This window comes from Denticeps clupeoides, chromosome 19 (assembly GCF_900700375.1).
Source record: "Denticeps clupeoides chromosome 19, fDenClu1.1, whole genome shotgun sequence".
Lineage (NCBI taxonomy): Eukaryota > Metazoa > Chordata > Actinopteri > Clupeiformes > Denticipitidae > Denticeps > Denticeps clupeoides.
Genome location: NC_041725.1, coordinates 5,640,188 through 5,668,001, shown reverse-complemented (window position 1 = coordinate 5,668,001; position 27,814 = coordinate 5,640,188). Strand labels below are relative to the sequence as shown.

At 46.2% G+C, this 27,814-nt stretch overlaps 2 protein-coding genes across 4 annotated transcripts in view; one reads left to right on the top strand and one right to left on the bottom strand.

The window, feature by feature from the left end:
- The window catches only part of npas1 (neuronal PAS domain protein 1), a 34,001-nt gene extending 18,292 nt beyond the window's left edge, over positions 1 to 15,709 (top strand). For all 3 annotated transcript variants that reach the window (XM_028962945.1, XM_028962944.1, XM_028962943.1), the window contains 9 exons: positions 1,320 to 1,387; positions 2,900 to 2,989; positions 7,804 to 7,978; positions 8,562 to 8,674; positions 10,542 to 10,738; positions 11,615 to 11,721; positions 12,299 to 12,446; positions 13,217 to 13,329; positions 13,411 to 15,709. In XM_028962945.1, coding sequence (XP_028818778.1) covers positions 1,320 to 1,387; positions 2,900 to 2,989; positions 7,804 to 7,978; positions 8,562 to 8,674; positions 10,542 to 10,738; positions 11,615 to 11,721; positions 12,299 to 12,446; positions 13,217 to 13,329; positions 13,411 to 14,390 — 1,991 coding nt within the window. In that variant the 3' untranslated portion in view covers positions 14,391 to 15,709. The remainder of the gene's footprint in view (positions 1 to 1,319; positions 1,388 to 2,899; positions 2,990 to 7,803; positions 7,979 to 8,561; positions 8,675 to 10,541; positions 10,739 to 11,614; positions 11,722 to 12,298; positions 12,447 to 13,216; positions 13,330 to 13,410) is intronic.
- Positions 15,710 to 21,783: 6,074 nt separating this feature from the next.
- Positions 21,784 to 25,628, bottom strand: tmem160 (transmembrane protein 160). Its single transcript, XM_028962319.1, has 4 exons — positions 25,389 to 25,628; positions 24,340 to 24,364; positions 24,116 to 24,208; positions 21,784 to 22,859 (listed from the first exon to the last, which is right to left on the bottom strand). The coding sequence occupies exons 1-4, from the start codon at positions 25,581 to 25,583 to the stop codon at positions 22,555 to 22,557; spliced, it is 618 nt and encodes a 205-aa protein (XP_028818152.1). The 5' UTR covers positions 25,584 to 25,628; the 3' UTR covers positions 21,784 to 22,554.
- Positions 25,629 to 27,814: the final 2,186 nt, after the last annotated feature.

The window sequence follows — 27,814 nt, the reverse complement described above, 5'->3', positions numbered from 1 at the left end:
TACGTCTGGTCACCCTATTTTAGGCCGAGCTTAGTATTGGAATTCTGGCCAGAAGTTCCAAGTGTCTCATGATTCCTCACCTATGTTTTGGCTCCATGATCTGCTTTACAGCTCCTCTGTGTTAAAAACTCTGGGCTTCCTGGCAGCGCTGCTATCGCTGCCGTTGGGACCCATGTCACCTCTGTGCAGGTTTCGATGGCCATGTGATCATGTTTAATGCCGCATGCCACATACCGGCCCCTGAGGGGTGGTTAGCGATGTCGGCTGGGAGCAGCAGGTCTGCGGTGGAGGTGGTCGGATGTAAGACGTGTAGAAGCGATTACCGTGTCTGGGTGTTCGGCTTGTCCAGGACATATGTGACACCCCCCCCCCCCCCGTCCGGCCCTGCTTTGGGAGAGTGGGTATCCCAGTGTAACACCCCCTCCCCTCCCACCCCAGAGGGTGGGGGCACAGCCCAGCGAGCCCCAGAGCCAGACCACCCCATTCAGGCCTGTGAATGGAGAAGCTCATTTATATTCCTGCACTGAGCAACAGCGAGGATGGAGGGGACCCCAATTACACAATGGAACCCTGACTCCATCACACAAGTCCAGTGTGTGTGTGTGTGTGTGTGTGAGAGAGAGAGAGAATGCTGGGGTGTTTTAAATATGTGGACACGTTGGTCTGTTGCTGAAAATATTTGTCGGTCTGTATGATTGTTTGTATGTGAAGGTTCGTGCCTCAGGGAATGCAGCCTTCTCCTCTATTGCATGTGAGCTCACACACACACACACACACACACGCACACACACGCACACACACACACGCATATACTGACAATTTTGTGAATGATCAGCAGGGAGCCGGATCACATTCTCTCTCATGTTCAGCAGCGACAGTTCAGAACAACACTTTCATTTTCCTGTCAAAATGCTTATTGATTCCCTCAAGCCTTACAGGATGTTTTTGCACACACACACACACACACACACACACACACACACACACACACATACACACACCTGCTCTCTCATACACCTACACACAGTTAATCATACAAACACACACACACAAGTTCTATGTCAACAGAGAAGTATTGAAGTGACCAATGAAACCCATATTCTGTTTGGTTGGCGACAGACCCACTCGCCTGGTACTGCAGTCACACACTTCTTCTCCGTGTACCTTCATTTTCACCGTTTTGGAGTGATGAGGTTACATGAATGATGAACAATGATTACCAACATGCTTGGCCAGTGGCATATATGATCACATAGATGAAAAATATAAAAAATGGGAAATCATTTTCTAATTATGTACACTTCTCTTTCTTCGGACAGTGCGACGGACGACACACTCACTGGCCACGGACATTTTCGAGCAGCACCTCGGAGCGCACCTGCTGCAGGTAATAAAAAAACAGGCCCATGAATGTTGATTCAGTGGAGCTGGTTACACCTGCTCATTTCTTCTATACTGTGGAACAAAACTGAAGCTATGAAATAACAGCACAATGTCCTGTAATAAAATGGAAAAATGGATGTCCAACGTTTCTGAACGTTTGCGGAGCGTTTGTTGCCTTCTATCCATTCAATTTGTGTTAATGAACAAAATATTTTTCCTGTCACAGTCTTCATAGGTCCTTAGAGTCGGTGTGTCCACATTTCCACGTATATCTGTCGTGTAATGTCCATGTAAGCCCAGACACATGTTCTCTGGATGTAGAAGCAAGAAATGTTTTGTAGAAGCAAACACTTCTAGAGTTTACAAGCGTGCTCATGATTAGCGCACACTAAGCGTTTAGGCTTGAGGAATTCTATACTTTACAAACCCACATGGCCATTCATCACCGCCAAACGCGACTCCATTCACAACCACAAATAAACAGAACAAAGCAACAGACAATGCAGAGACAGACATGGAACGAAGTGAAAGCATTGCATGCTGGGAGAAAAAATATTGTTCTTAATTTCTTTCTTTTTTTTTTTTAGTACAGAATCCCTTAAATATACAGTGCATGTGCAATATTTGAAAAATTTGAATAATTCCGTTTTTAATGGAAATAACTGAACAAAGTGCAATGGTGTTTATGCCTGAAAGTTTTTTCCTGTTCTTCTTTATCTCTATGTCACTTATACAGACAGATAGATAGATAGACAGACAGACATGCAGACAGACAGATATATAGTCACTGACTATGTCCAAAATATCTATGTAAAGTCATGTCTACCAAAGCTGGGTGGAGTGATGTTGCCATGTGTAGGGGGATGTAGGAACGACACATTGATAGAAATCAAATTAGCGCTTCAGAGGAACTGTATGATTCTTCCTTCTCAGCGTCCTCTGTCAGTAATAACTACTTAATTGCACTTTATTTTGCAGCGATTCAGGCGACTTGCTGCTCCCACGTCCCGGCCACTCGCATTTGCATACAGAATGTGTCAGCTGCATAAATTACCGCCACTTTAACCAGCGCCGCCAAAACAGCAATCACTCTCCAGCAAAGTGGCCACCTCCACTGCGCACTTGTGGCGGCTTGTTGTTACGATTAATATTATTCTTTGGAGGAGTTCTTTTAATGGGGTTGCTGTATACCTTTCACTTTTCATTAAAATCTCAGCTGGCAACCACCATATCTGTTGTGCTGGTCAACAGAATTTACGAGCTGGGAGTGGCCGCTTTCTTTAGTCTGATTGAAACAGTTACGGGCGCGGTTCCTATTATGTTTTCTGTAGATTTGCTGTAAAGTTGCCTTGTAACATGTCCCAGATGTCTTGAGGGCTATAGATGTGTGGCTTGGGGAAAGGGGTTCTGTTAATGAGCTTTGCAATTTACTCAATATGCACCGACAGTTCTAATTGCGCTTATTTGTCTCGTTGGTGAGTTGTGTCTGTTTTTTTTTTGTTTTTTTTTTTCACAGTCCCTGGACGGCTTTGTCTTTGTGGTTAGCCAGGAAGGACGATTCCTGTACATCTCAGAGACTGTGTCCATATACCTGGGTCTTTCACAGGTGAGACTGACACATACAGAATTTTAAATCAAACACACACACACACAGCAGCCGTCAGGCAAATATTGTGAGAAGAAGACACTTCTATACAACTTCCATTCATGCAAATAAGGAAGAATATGAGCTGGAAGTGTGGCTGTGTAGGGTATGTGTGTGTTTTTGTACATCAACATATTAATGTACTGATTCATTATTGTGATAGTGCGTGTCTGTGTGTGTGTGTATGTGTAGATCGTCCCTTCTTTGTGATTTTAAACACATGTGCCCCGTCGTTTCTCTGTGTGTGTGTGTGTGTGTGTGTGTGTGTGTGTGTTGGCGGGCGGCGGCTGTGGCATCGCTCTCCAGGTGCTCACCTCTGCTGATTGCCTGTGGCCTCTTGTACTGTGAATGTTAAGTCCTGCCATTTCGCCCAGATGCATAAATAATAACAGTAATTACTCCAACACCAATCAAAGTGTTGCCCGAGCGAGCAGAGGCTGTCTGGAGAGCAAATCGATAAGCATCTTAAAAGCCACATTGATTGTGGCTGGAAAAAAAGCATGCAGGTTGTTGTTGGGGGGACGGGGGATGGGAAGACAGATAGCGAGACATGATGGGTGGGAGGGTGTGTGCGAGGGGAACAGGCATGTTGAGGAAGGGTACGGGACTGGATACAGCACCAGGTCTAGATGTTGTGGGTATTGGTGAGGGGGTCTCTGTCTTTGTGTGTGTGTGTGTGTGTGTGTGTGTGTGTGGTACACAGACAGAAAGACAGACAGATCATGTAAGCGTTTACCCCCTGAGACTTTTGTGAGGTCAGGCCAGGTGATTTTGGGGGTATCATTGCTTAATTGTTTACATGTTAGCATAATGAACAAGAAATATTTGTACATGCATCACATACAAATCCATTGGAAAATCCATGAACAGCTCTATCCATGAACCAGAGTTAGAAGAAAAACTTTTCTCTGTCAGCTGTGCTTTAAATCCACTGGAATGCACAGAAGAAGGTTTCCAGCGAGAGAAGACTGGTCTTCACAATCGGGTTAAAATGTTCGGCAGGCATGAACCACACAGCCATTTTCATGAATGTGATCTGATGGACACTCTTGAACCTTGGAACCCTGAAATGAGGGAAAGGGGTGATCCATCACCCCATGAACACATATCCGCCTGCCACAACATTAACACCTCCTGGCTACTATTGTGCAATTTCCATTCATGCTGCCAAAACATCTTCGACCTTTCAAGGCGTGGCCTTGAGAAGACCTTCAAAGTAGAGCTGTAATCGGGCCTAAAATGTTCGGCCTGACCAGGCCAGAGCCTGACAGAATCCGACCTGGCCAGAGAAGTGCAGCTTTTAAAAAGCTACGAGCACTAGACTAAGGGAAAGAAAACGTGCGGGGAAATGAGCGGGATCTATTTCGGTATAATTAATTCAAACGCATCACATGACGACAATGGACGGAAATTGGCTCAGGCCAAGATTTACAGCTCTACTTCGTAGGACTTGTGTTGCACCGACTGCGGAATATTTTGCTGTAAGTTGGGGCTTGATTGGATTGAGAGACTTGGAAAAAAGGTAAAGGTGCATGAAGACCTTTAATGATGCAGCACGTTATCCTTGAATTGCGCTGTGCAGGAGAATCTGCCATCAGTACCCTGTTCGAGGCTCCACCACATCGACTCATTGATCAGACTTGTTTTTATGTCCACATTTCACCATGGAAATGCATGGTAATCTTTGTTGTTTTCAAACAACTAAAAATATTAATATTATGAAGATATACCATAGTTGTATATGGGGAGTTGATTGAATATAGTCTGGTTTGAGAAGCTCCACAGAAGCTTCGTCTGTCTGTGAGGCGGGTTTGATTATCCTCTTTTTCAGTGTCCAACTGGCGTGTGTGAGATGTGCGCCTCATGGAATTGTGTGTCATGCCGCTCAACTTCTCCAGTTGTGTCTCTTGCTTCTTGATGTTATAGATTTGCTTCCAGTTTGTCGCTGTCATGTTCATATAAAACCCGAAAACCAGATATTTGTACCACGAAGGAACCGCATTCACATCTTCACATCTTACCATTTGCAAAAATGTTCTCTTCTGATGTTGATATTCCTTAGATCCAAAAGACACGAACTGATTTATTTTCAGTAATTCCTATGTTCCAGGTTTATTTAAATGCCTAATTAATTTTGGAGCGAGTAAACCTGGGCTTTACTATCAGTGTTAGTCTCGTGGCTAATAAACAGTCCTTTAGTTTAACTTTATGTCGTTTTTTTCTGAACACGCATATGCTCCTTTCCGTTGTCTGTTCTCTTTCTCTCTCCTCTAGTGATAGCTTAGTGTCATTAACTATAATATGCGTATAAAATGAAAAATTAATGTTTTTGCATTAAACTGCGACTGTAAAACAAGAAAAACTAACATGTACTTTAAATCATACATATGTGTAAGATGTTATAAGATCTGGAATTCACTATGATTTACGATTCAGTTTACGATTTAGACATTTTGCAGGGTGCCTATGCAAAAATGTTGAAAAAAAAATAGAATCTTATTATCTTATTAACTGTAGATTTTCCTGTATAAATAAAGCAGCAGAAGAATTGACCTTCTAATGCACGCTGGGAGGGCAACAGATTGAGACATCCACTTTTTTCCCAGAGCTCCTTGCTCTCTTCCAGCAGAATGAAAGCTCTCAGTTCTATAAATTATAAGGTGAGAGGGAGAACGTGATGGAGAGAGAGAGGGAGGGAGCGAACTTGTTGCTGTTATTGGAAGGTTATAAAATTCAACCCACTTCATGCCATGTCTCTGTAAGACTGACCACTCTGTCCCTCCTAATCCCCTTCCTGGGACCGTGGGGGATCCTTAGCCAGATTAGACAGGGTCAGGCACCTTGACCAAGGTCAGATGGCCGGGGTCCGGCCCACTGCTACCTGGGAGAGTCATTTGTCTCGTCCCAGGACTCCTGCTCTGGAGCTCCGAACACACACAGCAGGGGTGGAGGTGGCTGGCTTAAGCTTGCCCTCCCAGCAGCCACGCGAGCGGGTAGAGGGGAGACAGGGGGTGGTGGGTGGCTGGATGGGGAGGGGGAGAATTGATCCTGGCCTGGTTAGTATGCAGCCTCGGCTCCCTCTCCTCCTCCTCCCCCCCGCTCCTCTCCCATCAGTCAAAGCCTGGCTGAGAGTGTGTTGTGGACGACTGCCCGGATGCCTCATACATATTAAAACCCCCTGCTATTATTTATATCATCCCCCACCCTCCCTCTCTGTCTCCTTCCTAAACAAAATGTACACATAGAAACCTACCACAACTTCTGTCGCTCTCTGTCTGACCCCCACCACCACATACGCTCGCCCGTCTGGAAACAGAGACGTCCCTCCCTCTCCTTTACATCGGAGACGCGTACGGGGCCCTGGCCTCCCAGATATTCCCAACTCTCGCTCTCTGCTCCTTTCAAGTTGAACAGGCGCGAGAAAAACGTCCAGGTCCTACTCTGAGCCCAACAGACGAGGGTAAATGGGGTTCATCGCTCACACGGAGTGTGAAAGCTATTACTCCATCCTGCGTCACAAGAGGGTTCAAGTAATGAGAGTGGTATCAGGAGCAAGTTGCACTTAACTAACAGGCTAGAAGATCTAATAGTGTAACTGCTGATTAACGAACAGGGGAGGAAAACGAACTGTCGCTTCGGCTTTGTCATCAGAATACATTTGGAGATCTTTCTTTACTTTCATTGCCTTTTTTGCAAGATTAAATTGGGCTTTCTGATCGGGCAATGGCCACACAAAAACCTCAAACTACAGCATTTCACAATCAAACTTTCACAATTTTGTGTACTCATTCATAATATCAGTGTTTTCTCTCTGGAAATGACTGAAATTACTTTCTTTGGTCTGGATTTTGACCATTTTTTGAACACTGAGCCTCATGGTACAGATGACACCAACACCAACACTCATTTTTTTTTTCATCCTGTGTGTGTTGAAATGCTGAAACATCACAGTTTTATTAACAGCGAGAGAATTGCTGCTGTGTGCCTGGATGGAGTAATGAAGGCTGGTGTGAGCCGTTGCTCCATTAACAGCGGAGCGCTGCCGCTGCGTGACCTGAGGATCGTACAGTCGGCTCCATCGGAGGCCGGGGGCTGATTAAGTCCTCCTGGTCCGGCCTTCTGCTGCCAGGCCGACAGACTCCTCCACCTCTCAATTAGCAAACCCCTCGCTAACACCCGCCTTCATCCTTCCACTGATCCGCGCATTACCCACCACCCACCGGCCCCGCCGTAGTGGAGTTTACTCCATAGAGTTCCGTATTTTTTTTTCTCTCCCCTCCCCGCTTTTCTTGTACCCACTTTCTCGCTCCCGCTTTTCGCATTAGTGCCCTTGAAGGGCTGCTGGAAATCCTATAAAATCCCGCCGCTAAATGGATATAATCCTGTAATAAATGGGAATGTCCTGCAGACGAGGCTGTGAGCGTGGGGTGGGTGCGGCGGCGCTGAGGGAATGAGATGTGACCTGCTCCGATTACGCTTTCATGGAAGCCTCTTGGGATGAGAGGAGATGTTACTGCTGAGCGCCCCAAATACTGTAACCGTGTACATAAAAATGATGGGATTACCGCTTCGTGTGTGCATTTCATTGTGGATATCCAATTGTTTGTTGCGTACTCTGCCTGATCTGGATTGTATCCAAACCGCCAGTAGACATGAAATGTATTTGTGTGCTAATGTGTCCATATATATTGCTTCATTCTTGTAAGTCTGTGAGTTGTGAAAGTGAGAGACAGAGTCCGTTCGTAAGTATCTGGATCTGTTTGTTTTGCCTGTAGGTGGAGCTGACAGGAAGTAGCGTCTTTGACTATATCCATCCTGCTGACCACGTGGAGATGGCAGAGAGGCTGGGCATCAGGCCGCACCTACGGGCAGAGGCTGGCTGCCAGACCACCAACGAGAGCGCATCCAGCTCCGCTTCCACGTCCTCATTGGCCGGAACCCCAGAACCAGGTGAGAGACACTTACCGTGGGGAAAAGGCCCATGACCTGACCCCACAGTGGGTGGAAATGGATCCAGTTCTCCTTCCCTCTGACAGGGGTTCCTTTCTGGACCCACATGACCTAATTAAAGTTGTTGGAAGCAAAACCTTCTTTGAGGGGGTGTGTCCAGAAACAAGTCTGAAAAGTTACTCTCCTGGAGTCTGGAGTTACTCTCCTGACAGGTTAAGGAGCACAGTAATCCAGGAGAGCTTTCGAGTTGATCTGCTGCTCCTTGGCATCAAGACGAGACAGCCGAGTTGGCTTGGGCATGTCATAAGGATGCCCCCGAGAGGTTGCTATTGTGCCTCTTTCGGGTACGCCCAAACTGGGCATATCCGAAAATCGCCCAGTTGTCTTAGGAGCACCTTTGGAGGAGTGACTGGAGACCATAGCGTCTCTCAACTTCACCACTGTCCAAACCAACAAATTCTGGGCCAAAGCTGGATATTTTTTCTTGAGCTTCAGCACCTGAATGAATTGCTCACTTTTTCCTCAGTGTGAGTAGGTGAATGGGTGTGTAAATCACTGTGTCTGTGTCTCACCTTCTTTACAGCTCCCTCCAGTCCTCACGCCACTGGTGATGACCATCCAGAGCGTGGCTTCTTCATCCGCATGAAGTCCACCCTCACTAAACGTGGACTACACGTGAAGTCCTCTGGCTACAAGGTCAGTCGAGAATTTACAGTCGAGAATTAGCGGTGTGAAAAAGTGTTTGTGCCCGCTCTGATTTAAATTTACCGCATTTATCAGACGCCCTTATCCACAGCGAGTTACAATCAGTAGTTACAGGGACAGTCCCCCCCCTGGAGACACTCATGGTTAAGTGTCTTGCTCAGGGACACAATGGTAGTAAGCGGGATTTGAACCTGGGTCTTCTGGTTCAGAGGCGAGTGTGTTACCCACTAGGCTAAGTAAGTACACACACAATGCTGTTAAGTGAAGGATTTTATTATTATGGGAGAATAAAAATTTCAAACTTACATGCCCCTGTGTGACAAAGTGGTTGCCCCCTAAACATAAGAACTTGCTGGGCCACACTTATTAACAGCACTTACAACCAAGTGCTTATCTCGGCGGGCAGGAGAAATGGACGGAGAGGGCAGGAGAATCGGCCGCAATCGCACAACATCACAGAAACAGGGGATTTACTTTACACATCATACATCAGACAGAGCAGGGTACAGACATTTATACCCAACATCAGGGGAACACACTCAGGAATCGGGACGACCCCATAGACAACAGGAAACTCATCCTGGAACATGGAGAAAGAGTCAGCACCAAGTCAGTTCACGATAACTTGTCTTTTACAGCGCTGTTGAGGAATTTTGGCCCCCTCATCTTTGCAGAATTTTCAGCCATATTGGAGGGTTTCTGAGCATGAACCACCTTTTTGAGGTCATGCCACAGCATCTCATTCAGGTTAGGACTTTGACTAGGCCACTCCAAAGTCTTCATTCTGTTTTTCTTCAGCCAATCAGATGTGGACTTGCTGGTGCGATTTGGATCATTGTCCTGCTGCAGCACCCAAGTTTGCGGCCAGACAGATGGCCGGACAGTCCCCTTCAGGATTTTTTTGGTAGACAGCAGAATTCATGGTTCTATTTATCACAGCAAGTCTTCCAGGTCCTGAAGCAGCAAAACCACCCCAGACCATCACACTACCACCACCATATTTTACTGTTGGTATGATGATCTTTTTCTCAAATGCGGTGTTTTTATGCCAGATGTAATTGGACACACACCTTCCAAAATGTATTTTGATTATTTTCCCAAAAGTCTTAACAAAAATGCAAAATTGACATGAGCCTTAATGTTCTTTTTACTCAGCAGTGGTTTTCCTCTGGGCCGTTTTTGCCCAGTCTCTTTCTAATGGTGAAGTTATGAACACTGACCTTAACTGAAGCAAGTGAGGCCTGAGGTTCTTTGAGTGTTGTTTTGGGATTTTTCGTGACTGTTGGATGGGTCATTGCTGTGCTCTTGTTGTGTATTTGGTCGGCCTGCCACTCCTTGGAAGGTTCACCAGTGTTCCATGTTTTTTCGATTTATGGCTAATGGCTCTCTAAGTGGCTTTAGAAATGGCTTTACAACCTTTTCCAGACTGATCTTAATGACTTTCTTTATCATTTATTCCTGAATCTCTTTGGCTCTCTGCATGATGTCTAGCTTTTGAACATGTTTTTGAACATGAACATGTTTTAATGTCACATGATCTGACACATTAAAATGTGACTAACATGGAAAAAATTCAGAGAGGGGCAAACACTTTTTCACACCACGGTATGGTCATATTCACATGAACATTTGACCACCAAGAGTTTGTTCTTTAACTCACACAAAAAAAAATGGTTGTGTGATGGATCTGTGTCATTGTACAGTTCTTTGGAGTGCATTTAGTAAGTGAAGGCCTGAAGTAAACTAAAGTAAATTTAGTGATTCAATAAGCACTCTGGTGGAATAATTCAACTCCTGTGTTTCACAATTGGCCAAACAGCAAAAAAAAAAATTAAGTTTCTGTGTGACTTTCTGTCAGGTGATCCATGTGACTGGTCGGATTCGCTCTCGCCCCACCCTAGTGCCAGGCTCCACCCGCTCATTGCATCGACCAATGGGACTGGTGGCTCTGGCCCACACTCTCCCACCATCGACTCTGAATGAGGTGCGGATGGAGAGCCACATGTTTGTCTTTCGGGTCAATATGGACCTACAGGTGACCTACTGTGAGAACAGGTAATTCGAACCATTCCTGCACAAATGGTATTAAGAAATCTGTGGAAATATTTATGCACCAGAATGTTAAAGACGTGATCCTAAAATTCTAAATCATAAAATTGTCCAGGAGACAAAATTGTGCATGCTGCATAAATGTCTTTACACATTTAAGATTTTCTTATTAAAATGGCAGCTCTCAAGGGTTGGACAATTAAGTCAGACAACAGTCAGTTCTTTGTCAATGTTAGAAACGGTAAAACATGGTCAAGCATAAGGTTCTTGACTATTTTGACAGGCACCAAATCGTGATGCTAAATTTACAGCATTTATCATATTCAGCATTTATCAGACGCCCTTATCCAGAGCGACTTACAATCAGTAGTTACAGGGAAGGTCCCCCCCTGGAGACACTCAGGGTTAAGTGTCTTGCTCAGGGACACAATGGTAGTAAGTGGGATTTGAACCTGGGTCTTCTGATTCATAGGCAAGTGTGTTACCCACTAGGCTACTACCTAGATGATTAGCTCAGAGGATGTCCAAAACAGCAGCTATTATGGGGTGCTCCAGGTATCCAGTGGTTAGTTCCAACCTAAAGTGGCCCAAGAAAAGACAACAAATTAACCAGCAAAGGTCATGGTCATTGATGCCCAATGGATGTCGTATCTAATGCAAGCGCTTGTGAGTTTATCTGCTTGCCTTACATATGGCCTATGAATTCTTCCACCTGGTTGAGGGGTGGAATCACTACTGGAAGGCCTTAGGCTCATTGGTGTATTCATATTCAATTTTTTATTCCCATTCATTGCAATGCAGCACAAGTTGTGTCAATCACTTTTACAGCGCCTGAAAGGAGTTAGCAGCAGGTGCTGAGAGGGTCTGTTCTTATTACCTCAGGATCTCGGAGTACATGGACCTGAGCCCTGCCGAGGTGGTGGGACACACCTGCTACCGCTTCATCCACGTTGAGGACTTGGACTCCGTCCGGCAGAGCCACGAAGACTGTGAGTGAATTGCTTTGCCTGTTTTTGTGTGCCTGGTATTCCTGTCACTTTCTCATTTTCCCTCAGCATTTGTGTCTCTGTCGTCTTGTTACCAACCTTAGACACAAAGTGTCAATATGCACCAACAGATGAAAGCTGATAAAGGAAAAAAATAAAAGATATCCCGGTAAAAGGCCTTTGTGCTTGTGGTGTGATGAGTGCATGAATAAAAGTGACAGCCGAAGAAAATGATTACAGAACTGCCACTACACATGGAGCATAATGAGAACTGTGATGTTGAAATAAATAAAATATGTTTCCCCTGATTTTCCTGCCACGAAATATTGAAATATTGATTGTCACACCGCCGTCACTTTGCTAATTCCACGCGCTTTTGTTGGATTGGAGCATCGTAATGTTTTGGCTTGGTTGAGGTGAGCCAATCAAGTCTTTGATGGAAACTGATTAAGTTCATTTCCCGTAAATCATAGACGCTGGATGAATGGGTGGCGTGTTCAGGGGCGTGTTCTTTTTGTTGACGGGTGGAACGTACTGGATGTGTTTTTTCCCTCACCGTCTCTCGCCTCTCCTCCCGCAGTGCTGCGTAAGGGACAGGTGGTGACGGGTTACTACCGATGGCTGCAGAGGAGGGGGGGCTTCCTCTGGGTTCAGTCGTGTGCCACGGTCTCCATCAACCACAAAGCCCCCCATGAGCGCAACGTCATCTGGGTCAACTACATTCTCAGGTCGGCCCCTCCTTCCAGGGAGAAAAGAAAATGTAAAAATTTGCCCTGAAAAAAAAACGATTCTTATTCTGGTAAATTCTGAAAATGAAATAAAAAAAAAAAAAAAAAAAAGCTCCTCAACTGAATTCGAAGTTGTCCATTGACGGAATTGAGTGGAGCGTGTGTCCTGACTTCAGATGGAGAGGATATGGGTGCCTTACCTGTGTGTGATTATATCAGTTTAGCTGCTGTGTCCGTTTCAAAAAAAAAACTGCATCAGTATGGTAATCAGCTCTGATGCACCGACAAAGGCTGTTTTCCTCTCTCCCTCCCCAGTATACTCATATTCTGAGGATTTATTCACACACACACACACAAAGAGAAGTCAGACAAAAACAAGCGGAGCAGGCTGAATTACAATGATAATTGGGCTGCTGATATATAATTACAGCAAATGGATGTCAAAATTTTCTGGCTGAACGGTGTTTTAGTTAATTAGCGCTGTAATTACAAGAGCTAATTAACTTCCTCGGCCCCCTACTGATGCCCAGCTCTTAACAGGAGAGCTGTTGGGGAGGCGGGAGCAGGAAAACGGGGGAAATCATTTCACCCCCTTGTCCCTTATCTGCTCTTGGGGGCATAAAAACTGGCCTGCATGATGAATGCGCTGGCCACTGCTTTGTCACCAAGCGCTTTTACTTGGTTTTATTTTTTTTACGGAATAATCCATGTGCATCAGTGCTCTTAACCTTCAAACACTCTCTGCCCTCTTATTCCAAATGAACACACAGCCGCACCGAGATGGCCGACGCCCCACTCGATTTGCTGCAACTCCCAGAAAGCCTCAGAGCAGAGAGGCTACGTGCGAACTCCTCCCCCCATGACGTCTCTCCGAAGGCACAGGGTACGTAAGGTCACGTAGAAACGCACCGCTGGCGTGTACGCGAGCACACCCCCTGATTGGTTAAAAATGCCTTCTTCGCAGGTTCGGCGTCTCTCAAAGCCGCTGGTGGTAAGAAGGACCCTGACCACAAAGTGCGGGACGGCTACACTCACACCCCAGCCGGCCAATCACAAGAGAGAAGGAAGCGGCCTCGGCCTCCCAACGCGGACGAAGGGCCCCCGGAAATGCGGCGGCGGGTGGAGGAGTTCAGCGAGCGGGAGGAGAGCGCGTCGCTTTCCTCGGGGAGCGACAGCGAGGCCGAGGAGGAGGGGAAAGACAGCGAGTGGGATAACGAGGGAGAGGTGAAGAGGGTGAAGCCCGATGAAGGGCGGCTGCGCAAACACGTCGGGACAGGGGTCAACGCGGGCGAAAGGTCGGGCAAGATCCACAATGGACGCGCTGTGATCCAGCAGCTGAAGAGGGCGGTGACCGCGCTGCCCCCCAGCATCAAGACTGAGCAGGAGACCAACTCCTCCACAGCCGCCGGGGGGCGCTGGTCACATTCACAGCCCCCCTTACACTCCGCATCCAGCAGCCTCAATGGCAGCAGCCCCCCCGCGTCCCTGGTGGACTCTGAAAGCCCATCCAAGGCTCTGTACCCCCCCACTTCTCCGCCCACCCTGTCTCCACCCCTTAGGGTGGAGGAGCGAGGCTCCCTGGGTCCCCACGGTGGCCGGGCGCCGGACTTTGAACTGTTGCAGAGACTGGCATCTGCCGGGGGGGCAGCTGGGCGTGTGCTTTTCCACCCGCTGGCCCTCGGCCCCCAGGGGCCGCAGAGCCTTTACGCCCCGAGCACGATTCGCTACGCCCCGCCGGAGTTGCCCCCCAGCCACCCAGCCGCCGAGGGTCTCCGGGCGGACCACCCGGCCGCCAAACCTCCCGCATCCTTCTTCCCGCACCTGCAGAGGATCACCGCCCTGCCCCCGTTCAGCGGCTTCTCCGCCACGGAGCCCCACTTCTCAGCCGGACTCCCCTTCTGCATGAATGGGCTGAGAGGAGCGGCCGGACCGGAAGAGGACTGAGCAAGGTCGCCGTGGAGACAAACGGGATGGAGAAACGGACAGCGGATCGAGTCACATTGTCTTCCCCCAAACATCAGCAGCAGAACGTCACCCAATGGCTGCGAGCAGCAGAGACCTGAACAGAAAAGCCATAATGTAACCCGAGAGAGCGTCATAAACACAGCCCATCTCATCACGGCCACCGGAATATGCAAGCTGGTCATCTGTCTCTGCAGAAATCACAGCCAACTGGTCGTCCGTGGAAAAAAAGTGAAATTAGGAATAGCACATCCCGCGACAGACACTGAACCATTTTACTTCTGTCCACAAAAGTCCCAGAAGTAAAGTATTGTGGGCTCTCCAGGACGTAGGTCAAACAGCAAAAGCACACAAACGACTGCTGGCTGAGAATCGTCCAGCCATAATTCCAAAGTTGGCAGGATCTGCTAATAATAAATCAGTAAGGGTCCCCCAATGTTCCCGATTGGTTTGTCCACCCGAGGAGACGCTGACACCCCAATGTCCCCCATCGGTTAATGGTTTGTTATTAATTTGGATCTTTTTTTAACAACAGACCGCACCAGAGCACTTACAGTATGTATCTACACAAAGCACTTCCCGTTTCTTCCCGTTTCTTCCCGTTTCTTCCCGTTTCTTCCCTGTTTAATGTATAGAACCGCCGGGAAGCATTGTGCATCTGGTCAATAATGATTATTGTAAAATTAAGTAAATAAGAAACAAAACGCACTGCGGAAAGTGCACCATCGCGTGGTCTGTGAAGTAGGGTTACTCTCTTAGAAAAGAAAGGAAGGAAAACCTATGGTGAGACGTGGTCGGCTTTACGGCGTCTCTCTGAAACCAAGTGTGGATGCGGGTCGGACGGCGGGCGGTGGCCCAAGGGAATTCATCTGGATTTCCTCCTGCTTTCTGTTGCACTTGTGGGTAAAGAGCCGGCTTTTTATACGAAAAATAAATGAAAACTGAATTCGTGTGGGGCATCCTGAGCAAATAATGCAGTATTATAAAGGACAGTTGCAAACCGTGTCAGTATTTTGCCAGTAGGATGGAGGTTTTGTGCAAACGACCACATTTTATTTTATTTTATTTTTTACTGAACTCAAATATGTAAAAGGTCTTTTTACGTGCGATTGCAAGTGCATTTATGACTATGCGATGTGTGAGTGTGAGTGTGTGTGTGTAACCTTTGCCATCACTGTGATTCTAACCTTTTATGTTTTACTTTGTGAATATACCATCCATTTAAAAGAGAATTAAACACTGTAAAATTATTATAATGAAAACAAGAATTACAACAATAAAAAAAAAAATATTCCAGTAGAGCTGCTGCAGTTTGTCTTTGTTTAATGATTTTTACTTTGCTAATTAGAGGAACACACAAGCACACTTTGCTGAATTATTCATGAAGTGACCAACAGCATCATTAAATAAAAACTGGCCTATGGCAATTTCCGGTGGAGTGAGTAATAACTGCTTGTGTCATTTTTCTACAGTCAATCTCGATTAACCTCACACTTGCTTTGTCATGATGTTTTGCTACGTCCACTCAAAAACACATTTACATTTAAAGGTATAAAGCGTGTAGCGGTGGCATTTAGGCGCGGTCAACCTGTCCCCGGTTGATCTGCTTCAGTTGGAGTCCAAATAAAGAGGAAGATCTGCTGTTTTTGTGCATCATACTCTCGTATGAAGAGTCGAAATTGACCAGTTTGCTTCGGCTAGTTATCTGTACATCAGCACACATCCAGGTCAAAGGTCAGGTAATAAGGAGGTGAAGTTCACTCAACCAGTGTCCTCGATGCTTACACACCCATATAATCTTGTAGGAACCGAGGCAAAAAGAGTTCTAGCATTGTCTGATGGTTCAAGAACCTTTATTGCTGCTTCTGTGCCTCGGATTTAAATACATGGGATACTCTGAGAATGAAATATTAATTATGTGTAATTATCTATTTTATCACTTTGTATCAATTTTAATTACAAAAACGAACATGTTATTATTGACCGAGGGCCAGTGGTGGTCTAGCGGTTAAGGACGCGGCCCCGTGGACGCGGCCCCGTAATTAGAAGATTGCAGGTTCGAATCCCGATCCGCTGAAGTACCACTGAGCAAAGCACCGTCCCCCACACACTTCTCCCCGGGCACCTGTCATGGCCGCCCACTGCTCACCAAGGGTGATGGTTAAACACAGAGGACACATTTCGTTGTGTCCCCGTGTGCTGTGCTGCAGTGTTTCACAATGACAATCACTTCACGTCAGTTCTAATTAAATTCAACAAAATGACTATGGGGAAATCAGAATATTTTGTATTACTTCAGTGTTTAAAATGTAAGAATAAAAGACTGAATGAATAATGAACACTTCACATTGTGCTCACCATATAAGTAATTGAGTAATTTTGACAAACCGTATGATTTCAACAGTCTGTCCACTAGGAGTTCTTTGCTGAGAGGGAGGTTTTCATTTCTCACAGGCACAATAACGTAAGAATGGCACACAAGGTTTACCAGCCCAGTCGGACCAAACACAAAAAAAGAATTGTTTCGTATATTGGAGGCAGATGTTTGGAAAATGGAAGGCAGCGAGTAATTAAACACAGAACTTGAAAAAAATGTTTCAATATATAGCCTAGACACAAAAGTGGACATTTGACAGGAGGCTTTCATTTAACTCCCCCATAAATCAAACTGTGGGGACAGCGATGCATATTTCTGGTTATTTTTGGGGGGCGAATCATCCAACTCACCCATGGAGACCATGAAATTGTGTACTTCATTCCGGCCACCGCCGCCATGGGCAGCCCAGTTCCTCCCAGTTCCGACTACATTTACATTTACGGAATTTATCAGACGTCCTTATCCAGAGCGACTTACAATCAGTAGTTACAGGGACAGTCCCCCCCTGGAGACACTCAGGGTTAAGTGTCTCGCTCAGGGACACAATGGTAGTAAGTGGGGTTTAAACCTGGGTCTTCTGGTTCATAGGCGAGCCTGTTACCCACAAGGCTACTACCACCCTACTACCGACTACTAACCAGAGTAAACTTTTCAAGCAGGTCCCTCTCTCTCTCGCCCGCATTTGGTTGATAAGAGCCGAGATAAAAAAGATAAAAGAAGCCGGCTGCCGGCGGATTGATTCAACACAGATTGACGGCTCAGCATCATCCACTGCGGGTCCCGGGGGGTCTGCTGCTCGCTCCCGTTTAGGCGGGAAAAGCCGGATTTGCGCGCCACGTTCGTCCGCGAGCCGGCCCGTCCGGGCCTTTGAAGCGGCGTCCCGTCAGAGACGTGCTGTCAGGGTAATGGGTTTGAAAGAGACGAGACAAAAGGCCGTCTCCGTGATTGAAACGCCGGGCAGGCCCGGCCGGGGCGGCGGCGCTGTGTTGTTTCAGGGAGCCCGCGGGAGGGGCCGTGACATTGAAGACGGGTTAAATCCTGCTTTACATTCCGGCGGCGGGCCGCGCTTCATTAGCGTGAGAATCATTCTCTCCCGACGAGCAGAGCGAGCGCATACTAAAGAAGAGCGGTTGTCGGGGAGAAAGGCAGAGCGGCGTGGGCGCGCGAGGGGCCGGTGACCTTTCCTTATCACGCCTCACCTACCTGTTCCGCCGAGGCGTCCGCGACTCCGCACGGTCCCCGCGGAACCTTTCATGCTCACGTCATCTCTGCAACGAGCGGAGAAGCACCTGCGAGTTTAGCCGCTTCCCACATCGGTGAAACACCGCAGCACGGCGAAACGTGTCCCCTACTTTTAACCTCGGGTGGCAGTAGCCTAGCGGGTAACACACTCGCCTATGAACCAGAAGGCCCGGGTTCAAACCCCACTTACTTCCATCGTGTCCCTGAGCAAGACACTTAACCCTGCGTGTCTCCAGGGGGGGACTGTCCCTGTAAATACTGACTGTAAGTCGCTCTGGATTAGGATGTCTGATAAATGTTGTAAATGTAAATGTAAACCTCCATCCTTGGTGAGCAGTGGGCAGCCATGACAGGCGGACCCATTGGGATTTGAACCGGCAACCTTTCACTTACGAGTTCGGTTCCTATCCCATATCAGACAATCCTGCCCAGTCGTCTTGTTGAGTCTGGGATTATTTCTGGGTCGGACCACTGCTTCTACAAACAGCAATGGCACGACCTCACTCACTGTTCACAGCCATTTACTCCTGCAACTTAGGGGCGTGGCTACCAGAGGTCCCCCGGGACACACACCCACCCACACACGCACTCACACTCACACTCTGGACAGTTCAGAGTCACTAGTCCGCAACTGGTCTGATATTACGCCTTTACTAATTAATGACAAGTCACGAGCCAATATTTTGGACTTCTTAAATGTATTAAGTTCAGGTGACCAAAGTTATAGGCCAAATCATTTAAATAACTTAAATGTAACAGTGGGTAACACACTCTCCTATGAACCAGAAAACCCAGGTTCAAATCCCACTTACTTTCATTGTGTCCTTGAGCAAGACACTTAACCCTGAGTGTCTCCAGGGGGGGACTGTCCCTGTAACTACTGACTGTAAGTCGCTCTGGATAAGGGCGTCTGGTAAATGCTGTAAATGTAAATTTAATAATGATTTAATAATGACGCTAGTGTACACACAAGGTCTGAGTCGGGACTCAAACTCACTACCTCGGAGGTGTGAGGACGCGTCGCAGGCGGCTGCAGCACAATGTGGCCCGTAGCAGAACTTGTGGGCCTTAATTAGCACAACGTTGGGCCGCAGGAAACACTCATTTCTCCTATCAGGGGTTCAAACTGGAATCCTACTTTTCTTTGTTCATTATTAGCTCTTCTCTTTCCCGTTAAAAGGAGAGTGGACAAATTACAAATAATGGCCCCCTTTTTGGACAACGTGGGACAAAGCTCAGCAGCATATTAAATACAGGAGGTTTCGTCTCTGGGTGTGATTTACCAGACGCCCTTATCCAGAGCGACTCACAGTCAGTAGTTACAGGGACAGTCCCCCCCTGGAGACACTCAGGGTTAAGTGTCCTGCTCAGGGACACGATGGTAGTAAGTGTTGTTTGAACCTGTGACTTCTGGTTCGTAGGCGGGCGTGTTACCCACAAGGCTACTACCACCAAGGTGCAGTGGCTAAACATCATTTGCATTGCTATATCATATGCGAAGTGTGATTAAAAACAGATTATTAGGGGCTTGGATTATTATGCAGGACTGGACATTAGGAGCCACTGGTTACCACATAACCTTCAACCACAAGGTCACCAGCGAATCAGAGCGTCCGAAACGTGACAACGACGACACCGTGTCCGGGGTGCGGCTCTGTTTTCAGGCGCGCGGGGCCGCGCCGGACGGGGGCGCGCACGACGCGGGGAGACGCCACGCGCATTCCGGCGCGGCGCGGCGCTGCACCGACACACGCGCGGAATAACGAGCAGGCTGCGCCAAACGCGCGCCGCCGAGCAGCGGGGTTGCCAGGTCCGCCGAAGAGGCGCCAAGATTAACATTTATAATAATCCCAAACGTTGCGTTGGAGAGTGGAGAGCTCTCCTTCAGTCTCTCACTCCATACGCCTTTACTTTATATACATTTACTGCCACACCTAAAAACAATCCTGTTACCTGTTTGCGGTTGATTTCCGTAAATTATTTAAAACTCTTCACTGGCCTTCACTGCAAATTAGACTGATACACTGCGTAAGTGTCAATTTCTTTACAAACCAATGAATAAAATAGTTCACATTCGATTTGTATGGGATGTTGGCTATACAATTATATGAAGTATGTAAAAGACCAAGCCCTCAAACCCGGACAAACAACAACTAACAGAACCAAATGTTGGAAAACCACGGTCCTGGCAACACGCCTGCGTGCCTTTTTTCTTAATTTTATACTGAACTTATGGCAGCTTTTTATTTATTTATTAACCACCTAGTTCACTATAGGCCAGTTGTCACGTGCAAATTAGACTATCAATAAAAATTAAGGAGCAGTCCAGTATTAATTTTATCACAGAAAAATGACTTCACCTATTCGGTGGGGGTCGAATAAAGCCAGATCCTGCCTATCAATCTTTAAAACAAATTAATTGTGTATAAAACCGCCTGAAGTGGTTTCATTGCTTGCATATTCAATATATCTTCGATTACATGAATTCAATTTGAGGGGTGTCGTAAGGAATGTTTGTTGCTACCAACCTGCACGGAAAGGCAAACGCTCTGTCCCTGCTGGTGACCTTTCCTGCCTCCTGTCTGTGTGCGAGCTGAGCGCAAGTCTGACCCCTCGTGGCCGGTTTATGCACCTCACCCTATAATCATAATAACTCCCCCTCCCTCCACACTCTTCTCATTATTCTCTTATTATCTGATGATACCTGTAATCTTTATCTCCACACGGCGAAACAGCTTATCTGACAGATTCTGAAGAATAAGTCTAATGAGGGAAAAGCACTGAGTATGTAACAACGTGCATGAGGTGATGCCACAGAGCTTTTCGGCCAAAGAAAGCGCTTCGTCTGAGAAAACAGCACGGTGTAAAATATGCATCATATTCCCTATACAAAACCCACTTTGAGTGGACGCAAGCTGCTTTCACAAAGTACCCGAAAGCGGGGAAGATGAGTATGTGCTCTCTCCCTACGTGTTGATGTACATATTCATGGCCTCATTACGTACAGAAAAGAGCACTGAAGGTCACGCATAAACAAAGTCTTTATCTTAATGCTTCCCATCTGCATAATATCCTCGCTAAAAGCCAATGTCACCTGGCTGCCCCAGGCGAGAACACAGACACAAAAAGAGGATCCCTCACATTGATCCACACACACACACATCAACAAGATATGAAACAGGAATATGCCTGTCAATGAGAAAAAAATGATAAAAAAAGATACCTTGATATATATATATATATATCATTTTTTGTGTTTTTTTATTTGCTGCAACAGAAGTTTGTTTCTGGGTGTAGGAAGGGACAAGAGCAGCAAGTGTGGGTTCCTCCAGCCTCTGGTAGGTAGATTCACATGACTGATGCAGTGACAGAAAATTGGCCCATGATGCCTCATCATGGATGGCTGGATTTCCACTCAAATTAAAATTGGCACCCAGGGGCTGCTCCTACAGCACATAAGCAGCTAAACCCGATGCCAAATTAGCCTCTTAAAGTGACAGGCTTAAAGTGAGCTGGTCTTTTTCCGGGGTTTTATTTAGTATGCTCAGAATGAGCCAGTTTTATCTCTAAATGGTTAATATGTCTTTGTGAAAAGCATTAATTCTTTTTGTGCCCAACTGCAAAGTAATCTCTGCAGAGTAATCAGAATATTTCAGAACCAACACATGGAAAAACTATTAGAAACAACACTGGCTCTTGATATAATCTTGGCGCACATTGCCGGATAACTGTCGATGGTTCAATAAAGAAAGATGATTACAAAAAAAACACCGCAGACCTTTAATTTGTATGCTGTATATACAAATGCCAACGGAAAATAGAGTGGATGTTGGTAAAGTGCGCCAGTGGGTAAACGTCTCTTTTGTTTCTTTAATGTTTTTTATTAAATGACATTATTTTGCTCCGTGTGGCATTGCGATGCACAAATCCATACAGTCGACAGCGGTGCCGGCGCACTAAGAGTGTGTAGACGTTTCATTTCCCGGCACAAAATAAACCGCCAGATCAGACAGGACAATGATTGTGATGATTTTGATCAGTTTTGATCAGGTCATGGCTGCAAGAACTGTAGCATTTGAAATAATGTGCCTCCGAACTGGAGGGTCCTCTGGAGAATTGGACAAGCCATTTTTTTTTTTTTAAAAATCTGTAAAAACCGAAAAAAAAAAACCCCCAACATTTATATATGATAAAGCTGCAGAATAACTGAATGGTTACGTAACCCTCAACAGCGAACAGATTTAAAAGGAAAAAATAAAACATTGGTTTAAATATCAAGAAGGACTGAAGAAGGACTTGTCAAAAATATATACCATACCCAGCATTACATATTAAATATATTTCACATGCTCGCAAATACACGTACGCCTGTGCGCACACACACACACACACACACACACACACACACACACACGATTATATTGCCAAAGCGCAATGACGACAATCGGCATGTTGTTGTGTGTCCATCTCTTCACCAGCTGAAGGTCAGACATGTCCTCACGTCATCTCCGTTTTCTCATCCATCATTCACTTCTCCACTCCTCTGTCCCCGGCGTGGCGCCTCTCTCGGCGGGCCCGACACTCCGCGCACTCAGCCCCGCCCTCGCTCTCCCCGCCGTCCTCGTCCTCCTCCTCGGAGATGATCTCCACCTCCAGGCGGCCGATGTAGAGGGACACGGCACAGAGCCAGAAGAGGGCCACGCTGGACACCACGGCCCCGTGCAGCGCCAGCGCCGGCACCGACAGCAGCATGATGCGGCGCAGCGTCAGCAGGCTGCCCAGGTACGACGCGCCGCCGAACGAGACGCACACGCCGCCCAGCACGAAGAAGGCTGCGGGCAGACAACACACGCCGTCAATCGTCTGCACGGGCTCGTTCCGGCTCCACTCTACCGTGATTTAGCGAGTACTTCCTGTTTCTACATTTTACCTCAGTTGTTTCCTCCGAGTTCTGATCTATAACCAGAGGTGGGTAGTAACGAGTTACACTTACTTTAGTAATTACTTTTAAGAGTAGGTTTACAGCAACTCTGTACTTTGTCTTATTCACAAATGTACTCAAGTAAAAGTAAAATCTACTCCCACTTCGCTACACTGGGAAACACTCGACTCCACAATGCACAGCTCGGCCAGGGGACGAGAAATGGCAGATGCCATTAGCACCGTCTCCAGTGCTGAAGCCAGAGGGTACAGGAAGAATACCGAACCCCAGACTGTCATATAGACCATACAGACAACTTCAGTAAACATTTTGCCAGAAGTGGAACCAGAATTTGAGAAGATCGCTATATATTTCCTGTAGAGGAGGGAATTAGCGTTATCATTTAGTCCATTCATTACTAAACAAATTGTACTTTAGTAAGTTATTATTATTAAGAAATACCAGAAGTAGCACATTTATATTTTTTTCTAAAAATAAATACAACAGTTACTCAGTACTTACTAGTTTTATTATTATATAGTTTTTGTACTTGATTAGTATTATTTTGAGTAACGCTACATGTACTTGAGTACAATTTTTGTCGATTCTACCCACCTCTGTTTATAACTGTTATAAAAAAAAATCTGCCCTGTAATCAGAAGGTTGTGGCTTGGAATCCCGAACCACCAAAGTACCACTGAGGTGCCACTGAGCAAAGCATCGTCCCCACACACTGCTCCGCGGGCGCCTGTCATGGCTGCCCACTGCTCACCAAGGGTGATGGTTAGGTTTCTGGCTTTAACCAGGCGTCCTTATCCAGAGCAACTTACAATCAGTAGTGACAGGGACAGTAGTAAGTGGGGTTTGAACCGTCTGGTTCATAGGCGAGTGTGTTACCCACTAGGCTACTACCACCCTATAGATTATTAAGGACTTTCAAACAACTCAATGAAATTCAGGATGCATGGTGACCTTTGGTGCACCACATGCAGATATATTGTGCAGCGTAATAAATACATACCAGAAAAGACTGGTGGCCATTACAGATGTAATATATAATCAATATTTAATTTTTAAAAAGTGAGTGCAGTGATACGCCCGGGTTGTTTCAAATGTGTAAAAGTTTGGAAGATGTTCAGATTTTACAAGAGGTGTAACATGTTTTACCATATCCGGCCTCCCGTCCCACATCGCTCTGAACAAATGCAATGACACCGACTCCTGTGGCCAGAAGACCATTCCGGAACCATGAGAGAAAACCTACAACACATATCCAATTTGAGCCAATTCACATTTAAAAGACAAAATGTACAAAAAAAATTTTTTACTTTGGGTCCTTGGAAACAACAGACTATGAGGGAACAGCGTTCATAAAAGTTTGTGGTTCTCACCAGTTTCATGTGACTTCCTCAGCATCTAAAATATAAAACACGGCTATTAGAGGTGTTAAATAATGGCATAAAACATGGTGCACAGTGAGGAAATAAAAACACTCTATAATAAACACTGGACACTAAATATATTCTAATCCACCCATTGTCTTGATGACAGCTTCCTGTTAAGAACCTTGCTCATAAATAAATAAATATTTAAAGATCCCCTATTATTATATTTGGATTTTATATAAGTCTTAGTTGTCCCCTCATACTATAGGGGAGTGGTGGCCTAGTGGTTAAGAAATCAGAAGGTTGCTGGTTCGATCCCAATCCGCCAAGGATCCCCACACACTGCTCCCCGGGCGCCTGTCATGGCTGCCCACTGTTCACCAAGGGTGATTAATAAAAGCAGAGGACACATTTCTTTGTGTCACCGTGTGCTGTGCTGCAGTCTTTCACAATGACAATCACTTCACTTTGACAAAATTCAGTCTTGGAGCAGAATCACAGCCCCTTTAATCCAGTCCCACAATGAGATTTACCCATTTGTGGAAATTACGTCATCAACACCGTTCTCCAAGGACAATGTTTGTCGCAGACAGGATTTTTTTTCCAGAAAAAAAATGAATCCACTGGTTTAAAATAAAATGCTAATTTTTACATCCAATCGCAGAGCAACTGTAATGGTTCACACGTTTTTGTGGACAAATTCTCTGGGTGGACAAAGCATGAGAAATGGGAGGTAACCTTTCCTCTTATGACGTCATAAAGGGACGAATTCCAGATCCGTCCGTCTGAGCTGCTGCTCTCTGAACGGTGAAGTAGAATGACCAAAACACTCTTTACACCTATCACCATTTCTAGCCACTGCAGAACAATAGACAGGCTAGGGAAACTATTATTAATGTTAAATCATCTCACTAAGTAACATTTTCAGGTCAGGGGGCCTTTAAGAGGGGACCCCTGACGGCACGGCGGTCTGCTCTGAATAAAACCTTCTGCATTCATCTCCAGGTCCGAATTCAACCGGGAAGCTCTGGTCCCGACGAGGCGACATTTTTTACCAGCGCGTCGGCTTTATCCAGCTCCGTCAGCTGCTGCTCCGGTAACCGGGTTTTACTCCACGCGCCTTTCTCCCCGACCCGGTGGCGAGCGGAGCGGTGGACGCGCCGCAGCGGCGCCGAAGCCTGCGCGACCCGGCCGAACTGAGCCGCCAGCCGCGGCAGCTGCCTGTACATCACCCAGCTGAGGGCCGCCATGACCGGTCTGAACGGCGGCGACCTGTGAACTTTCACACCGACGAGGGAAGACGCGAGGGCGGCGGCAGGTCACAGCGCCGTCTGCTGGACTGAGGCAGAACTACATCCAATCACGTCCGCCAGGGGGAGCTGTGTTCAGAAATACATTCAATTGTTCAAACCCAGGCTAATTAGTGCACTGTAATTTAAAAAAAGAGTCATAATGTCAGAATATTTTTTTCTGAGATTACTGTACTTTTCTTTTGTCAAGATAATTTGATGACATTAATTATATAATTATAAATGGTTGTATTACTGTCACTTTTCAACATGCCAATGATAAAAGCAAGCAAAAGCAATCAACATCCAAAGAACAACAGGTTAGCAGCACAGTTACCTGGAGAAATAAACACAACCAGAGAATAAAAAGAATACAAAATTAATGCAACCAAAAACCAAAATTTTGATGGGCCTTTTGGTTGTCAGCAGGAGCAAGAGGTCGTAATAAAGTGGCCAAAGTGGTCTTGGGAAGATTTAAGAGTCAACATCAAATTTATTTTTGTATGTCTAACTGTCTGGCCGCAAAGTCTGAAAAAGTCAATTTTCGGAAGAGAATAATAAAGGCACTTTTTTGGGGAATTGCTGAGTGCGGAATGGAAAGCCCTACGACTTCACACACATCAGGTGTGTGCACTCAACTGTTCTGCTCAACAGCACAAATCCCCACAAAAAATGCTTTTCCCCACTTTTCCATTTTTGTTTTGTGGGCGATCCGTAGGCCGAACCGAATCAACCAACATGTCACAGTGGCCTGGCCTCTCCATTGTTTCGGTGCATTGCAAGGGCTTAGCGTGGCGGCCTTGAATGTAAGACATGGGTTTCTTGCCTTTTTCCTGACCCCCGTTGGCGGCACCAACACATCCGACATGTCGGATCGTGAGTCTCTCCCGGGTCGCTAGCTTCGATGGATGGCCGCAGGGGGCAAAAATGATCATCACATTTCTGAATATATTAAAATGTTCATTATATAAAAATTCATTATACACTGTAAATTTTTGTGTTGTGTTACATTTTGCTCCAGGAAAAAGCCCTTTACCACCGGAGGGTGCTACTGTACCATTAACAGCTCTAGCTGCATCAGTAAAGTGTGTGTGCATGTGTGTGTGTGTGTGAGAAAGAAAGAGACCTTCCTGCTCTGTAGGAGCACAGAGTACCACCTCACACAACCTGATAATTATTAGTGTTGAATCAGCATAACAAGAAGAAACAAAAGCTTCTCAGAAACATATTTTCATTTTCAAAAATGTATTTTGTTAGGTACAAACCAAGAGCTTCCTAGCGCCTTATAGGGTGAACTAGAATAATCTGGGACATTGGGTAATGAGGGACACATACCATAGTAATTCAAGACCAAAAATGTCCCTAATCCACCCAGCCCCCCCTGCAAGCTCTCCATTCGTGTGTAATGTACTGCTCATGTGGAAGCGCGTGAACGTCGCGTGCCGTCTCCTGCCAGGATGGCCACTGGCAGGGCAGCAGGGCCGTGTGGGGGCTGGGTAAGTAAGGGAGATCATGGGTTTATTCCTGTCCCAAGAACAGAGTGTGACCGGTGCTCAGAGCTGTAATCGCATTGCGTCGGTGGCCTTCCCACCATCCACACACCTCGCCTGCTGCATGTCCATAATAACAGACAACAAACAGAGATCACACTAAACCAGAGATTCCTGGCCATTTAAATTCGGACATATACCTTAATGATGGTGATGGGTTAAAGGCAGTGATATTGTATCGATACAGGGTCATCAAATATCAATATTTTTGTTTACAAATTTAGTCCAGCAGGCGGTGCTGTCGATCGTTTTCTTTAGTGAGGTCAGCAGAGAATCAGTGTGCAAGTACGACCTCCACTCCTGTAGATGGCGCTGTACAGCCGGGTACTTTGATTTACTGCTTGGCATGAAATCACAAAACATTACAGGTCGATCTCATCATCTTGTGTTACAGATATAATCGTATAGTGACCTAAATGTTAGATACAATAGATACAAAGGAAGGAGAAGGTCAATCAATCCGTTTTGCTGAGCCGTTTTCGTGACAAAAACGTAAACGTGTGTGTGACTATAATATTTCTGGCCCATTCCTGGCCTTTCCGCATAACCCTTGAAAAAGTGCATGAAATATTTACGACCTGTAGACAGACACGTCCTCAGCAAGCCCTGCAGTCACCTGACGTTTAATCACATGCCTTGTTT